Source organism: Musa acuminata, chromosome BXJ1-10 (genome assembly GCF_036884655.1).
Source record: "Musa acuminata AAA Group cultivar baxijiao chromosome BXJ1-10, Cavendish_Baxijiao_AAA, whole genome shotgun sequence".
Classification (NCBI taxonomy): Eukaryota; Viridiplantae; Streptophyta; class Magnoliopsida; order Zingiberales; family Musaceae; genus Musa; species Musa acuminata.
Genome location: NC_088336.1, coordinates 780,001 through 785,704, shown reverse-complemented (window position 1 = coordinate 785,704; position 5,704 = coordinate 780,001). Strand labels below are relative to the sequence as shown.

The 5,704-nt window shown below is 34.8% G+C and overlaps 1 protein-coding gene across 1 annotated transcript in view; it reads right to left on the bottom strand.

The window, feature by feature from the left end:
• Positions 1 to 3,647: 3,647 nt before the first annotated feature.
• Positions 3,648 to 5,704, bottom strand: part of LOC135594858 (serine/threonine-protein kinase RIPK-like) — a 2,327-nt gene continuing 270 nt past the window's right edge. Inside the window, exons 1-5 of the mRNA XM_065085365.1 lie at positions 5,561 to 5,704; positions 5,310 to 5,445; positions 4,663 to 4,799; positions 4,363 to 4,486; positions 3,648 to 4,270 (exon numbers count right to left, since the gene is read on the bottom strand). The exon at positions 5,561 to 5,704 is cut by the window's right edge and continues 270 nt beyond it. Of these exons, the coding sequence (XP_064941437.1) occupies positions 3,711 to 4,270; positions 4,363 to 4,486; positions 4,663 to 4,799; positions 5,310 to 5,445; positions 5,561 to 5,704 (1,101 nt within the window). The 3' untranslated portion in view covers positions 3,648 to 3,710. The remainder of the gene's footprint in view (positions 4,271 to 4,362; positions 4,487 to 4,662; positions 4,800 to 5,309; positions 5,446 to 5,560) is intronic.

Sequence of the window (5,704 nt, the reverse complement as noted above, 5' to 3'; positions counted from 1 at the left end):
CCCAATTATAATTCTTTTGCTAGATTCTTAGAAAAATAAGGTATATGATTTACCAGATGTGTTACAGCAGAATATGATTGTTGAAATATATCATCGTACCTTATAGATATGGTTAAGAGCAATGATAAGTTATTCTTTTATACCCAAATCAATGTGAGAAGAAGCTCCAAGGACAATTACGTATATCTTGAATTGTGTTCCTAGTAAGTAAATTACATGATTTTTTTTTAAGTTATGAAATGATAGAAAACCTAACTTAAGATATTTACATATTTGAGATTGTCTTATGGAGATAAAGATCTTCAACTCACATAAAAAGAAAATTAAATTTAATAATTATTTTTGAATATTTTATTATCTATTCAGAAAAGTTTAAAGGGGTACATATTTTATTGCTCTAATCATAGTACGAGGATAATTAAATCGGGTAACATAAGATTCCTATAAAATAGCAAATTAGTAAAAGTGAAAATCTCAAATTTTAATTTTGATATAAAGGAGATACAAGTTAATACTCTTTTATTATTCGAGAGATTGTTGTTACTCAAATTATTAAATGATTTGATAAAATTGAATAACAAAATAACATTACTAAACTCTCACATTATATTGATTTCATTATTAACGGTCTTGTAGAACAACCATAATTGATAACTTTGATAATATCTCAAAGGAGAAGGAATCATGTCATTTATGATTATTATGTTGTATATCTACAAGAATTATATTATGATATAGGAATCAGAATCGATCCCTTATTTTTGTCACGGGACATGAAAAGTAATGATTGTAAAAAGTAATATGGTGCAATAAAAAAAGAGTTAAAATCAATAATCAGAATGGTGTCTGATAAATTTATCGAATTGTCCAATAATAGTAAAAGGGTCTATTATATAAATATGACTGAAAGGACAATGTCGAACGATATAATGGTCAGACTTGTAGTTAAAAGTTTTACTTATAAAAAATATATCGATCATAACGAGATTTTTAATAAACTCGTTAAGAATCATCATAACATTAGTGATTCATTATGAGTTTGAGTTATATCATAATGATATGAAAATATTTTAAAAAAATCTAGTTTTATATAGGTTACTTTAAATGATTTACAAATAAAATAAAAGAAATATAAAGTTTGGTATATAAATTCAGGAATTCATTTATGACCTTAAACAAGCTTCAAGAATGATATATAAAGGTTCTTGATATCATTATTTTTAAATTTAAGATAAATACTATTAATCAGTATTTATATCAGTGGGAGCAAGTTTATTATATTGGTCTTATATATGGATAATATTTTGCCTTACCAATAGTGATCTTGATTTTTTATACTAAATCAAGAATTTATCATTAAGAGTTTTAATATGGTTGATATGAATGAAACATCTTATATTATTAACATTGAGTAATTCAAGGATAGACCTCAATGATTATGAAGATTATCTTAGAAAGGATATAGCAACCGAGTCTTGAAAATATTTTAATATACAGCTTTGTTCAGTCAATCATAAAAGCAAAGTTTTAGTCAATAGTAAATATTTTAAAATAACTTAAAAAGAATCAGATAAAGAATATATTCTTTGTATATGCGTAGTTGGAAGTCTATGCTCAAGCCTATGTTAGAAAAGATATCAGTTTTTACAATTAAAATATTAGATATATATTGGAGTTACCCGAAAATAAAAACACTAAAAGACTACAGAGAAAGTAATAAGATATTCGGAATGGACAAAGGATTATATGCTCATATGTATGAAATTATATTAGCTTGAAATAATGGTATTTTTCAGATGCTGATTATATAAATTACCTCGATAATAGGAAGTCCACCTTATGGTTAATATCTATGTCAATTAGAAGGGTAATTTATTATTATTAATAATAGAAGTTGATTTTGTGGTTTGCTTTGAGACCATTAATCAAATTTTTTATTGTAAAATTTTTATTTCCGGACTTGGTGTAGTCAGACTCAATTACCAAGTCGTTGAAGATATTTTATGACATTGCAGTAGTTTTCTTCTCTAAGAATGACAAGTATTGTTGCATCTATATGCATTATGGTATAAAATACTTTATGGTTAGAGAAGATGAGTCCAGAAATATATAATGTCAATTAATTATTTGAGTTCCACTGTATTGATTGTTGATCCATTCACTTAGGACTTACAGTCTAAAATATTTTGAAAGAACATGTTCTTATGATTGGGTTTATGAGCAACCCATAAAGGATATGGTGATGCATGTTTGAGTGGATACTATAATTGACATTCTTGCTTATGTACTTGAAGTTATTTGTTTCTACTATTTAGTTCACAATTATATATGTACATATTATGGTTGAATGTGATGATAGAATTATCTTGACAAGACAAATTATAGGGGTCATTTTGGACTGCATTAGGAAAAGCTAACAGTATTGTAGTATATAGAAGGAATTGTGACACTGATGGCATACAATCGCTATGACTCATATTGTTAATCAAACTTAATGTAGTAATATTATTATTATTATTGGACTTATTGGCCTATTTTATAAAATTCACGCGCGAGTATATAGTTTTTCCAAAAATTTCAGAATCGAATTGAGTCAAATTGTTTTTAAATAAAATTTGTTTATTTATTTTTTATTTTAAGTCCTTTTGTATCTTACCAATTATTGGGCGAAGTGGGAGAATGTTATATTATGTGGCCCTATTTAATTAGGTAAGATATATAATAGATATGATTGGATTCTGATTATGATTATTGGCCAATAGAAAAGAAGTCCATGTTAAAATATGATTCCATATGAGATAACCTTGATGGGAGGAACTCTCTTAATAACTTATCCTAGACCCTTTGCTCATGCCTATAAATAGATAAGACCTATAGGGGCTAAGTGTGTATCTGAGTAGCATCTCAACAATTGAGATATTAAAGTTTTTTTCTCAATCTCTCTCTTCCCTAACCCCCTAATCCATCAATCTAGTGATTTTGTGAAAAGATAGGAAGAGAGGAAACGGATCTAGTTCTCTTTGCAGATCCTTACATATTGATATTTTAGATCTGAAGATGAAGCGCTTGTAGATGTTTATTTTTCTGAACAACAAAAAAGGTATGTATCGTAATATTGTTAGATCCAATTTATTTGATTTCAATCTTGGTATAAAAATTTTTCCGATAGCATGATTACATATTTTATGCTAATAGCAACGTCACTACATCATCTCTCCATAAGTTTTTTTTCTTTTTTTAACCGACTCCTCAATAAACTTAGCAACGTACGAGACAATGGTATTAATTACAATATAGTTGAAACGAGGGTTTTGCAGGTGAGTGCCAGCTGAAATTAACCACTGATGCCAATCGATACTTGTAAAGTAATTTAAAAGATCCTTTTTGTCTTTTCCTTCTTTCTTTTTTCCCCCAACGTGACATACTATCAGGTCATCGGATCAAAGGTGGGTCATTCATCCCGCGAGCTGATAGCCTTTTTGAACTTTTAGTTTTTTCAACCATTAACCAGTTTAAGAGCATTTCTGAGTCAAAATTTCTTTCAAATATCACATGGCTTGTGGAAATGATTTCAATGAACCGACGCCAATGCCGTATCTACAATATATATATATATATATATATATATATATATATATATATATATATATATATATATATATATACGGCAGTGTGATGCTGATGTTGGTGGTTGTTGTTGTCGTTGTTGTTCACGCACCACGTTCCTGGTTCTGCCTCAAGGATCTCCTGAAGTGGGAGTTACGGTACAAACTGTTGCCATCCCTGTGCAGGGTGACCTCGGAATGAATCACCGAGTTAGGAAATCGCTGCTTGTGCCTCCGATCGCGGTTGTGGTGGCCGTGGTGCTTCTCTTCCGTCTCCGTGTCCAGTTTCTCCGCCTTCGTATCCTCGGTGACTCGCTCCGTTGGCGCAACGTAGACGAAGGAGCCAACAGGCACATCGCTCAGGTTGAGAAGCGGCTCCAATGTCTCCACGACGGTCGTCATGTTGGGCCTCGATTTGGGATTGTGGCTCAAGCATTTGTAGGCAATTGCAGCGGCCTTTTGGGCGCCTTTGGACGAGTACTGGCCGTCGAGATTGGGGTCCATGACGCGGCTTATCTTGTCTGAATTGTTGAGGTAGGGTCGAGCCCAATCGACAAGGTTCTTTTGCCGATTGGGTCGGGTTTTGTCGACGCACCGTCTCCCAGCCAGTAGTTCCAACAACACGACTCCGAAGCTGTAGACGTCACTTTTGGCCGTTAGGTGACCTGCGCAGGGATCCAATTGCTTGTTGGTTAATCAGCGGTAGCCACGGCGGCGTAGCCATGTGGTGACGTTGGTTGTTTGTTGTCTTTCTTACCGGTTAATACGTACTCCGGTGCCGCGTACCCACGTGTACCCATGACACGCGTGGTGACGTGGGTGTTGTCTCCCTGCGGCCCATCCTTTGCCAGACCGAAATCCGAAAGCTTCACCGTGTAATCCTGCGATACTTAGTCAACGTTGCCGTCGATCTCACACGTCAATGAGGTAAGCTTGGAGGTTGGTTTGTAAGGAGATCGTCTTTTATTTTTACTATTTTTATTTGGTTAAAGGTTGGGGTTAAAATGCAACTTGCATTTGATGTGTTGTTGGATCCATCGAGGTCAAAGATACTTACCGAGTCGAGCAGTATGTTTGACGCTTTAAAATCGCGGTAGATGACCGGCTTCTCGGCTTCATGCAGAAAGGCGAGGCCCTTGGCGGCTCCCACTGCTATCTTTAGCCTCGTTGACCACGGCAATGAAGCAAGCAGTCCTGCGCAGATAAAAGAGTAGGTAAAGATTAACTAACCCTCATATAGGTTCCACCTGAACTGTGTCTGTCATCTACCAAAGCCATTGCAAGTCAACGAAAAACGAGCCAGCAGGCCCCAAGCGAGCACTGATGCGCATGGAAAAATGACAAAGTTGATGAGCACAAAATTGAATTACAGAAAATAATTTTGAAGTGATAGTTCAACCTTGCTTGCGCAAGTTGCATACTAACGTTGTTCGAAAGCAAGTGCTTCGTTAGATTATGTTTATATACTTGTCATGAAAGCAAGTGTTTCATAAGGACACAGGAAACCAACTTTCGCATGTTCCTTAGGTATATATAAAAGCAAAATAAGCATATTCTATTGAGGATTTTATGACCTGATGGATGCTCTATTAGGATATGAGCAGAGTAAAATTTAAAGCACAAAGAAAGACTGTCATTCAACAAAAAAAAAAAAGAAAAAGACAACAACTGTTGCTTCTTTGTTGTTTCAAGAATTAGACTTACTCTTAAAGAGATGGTTTTCCAAGCTTCCTCGAGGCATATACTCGTAGACGAGCATCCTGTGCTCATCTTCACAACAATAACCAATCAGTTTAACGAGATGGGGATGCCGCAGTTGCCCAAGAAAGATGACCTCGGCCTGAAGTCACACGGACAGCAACTAGATCACGCACAAAGAAACCTGATACGAGTTTAACTAACAGAGCTTAATAGCTTAAAAGAGGTCCCAAGTCATGGTGGTAGCTAGCGCTCACCAGCCACTCTCTGTGGCCCTGCAAGCCGTCCAAATCCAGGGACTTCACCGCCACATGCGGCTCCTTGAGGCCTGGCCGAAGCTTGTCGTCGATGTAACCCTTGTAGACGGGGCCAAATCCACCTGATCCGATGAAATTGGTCAT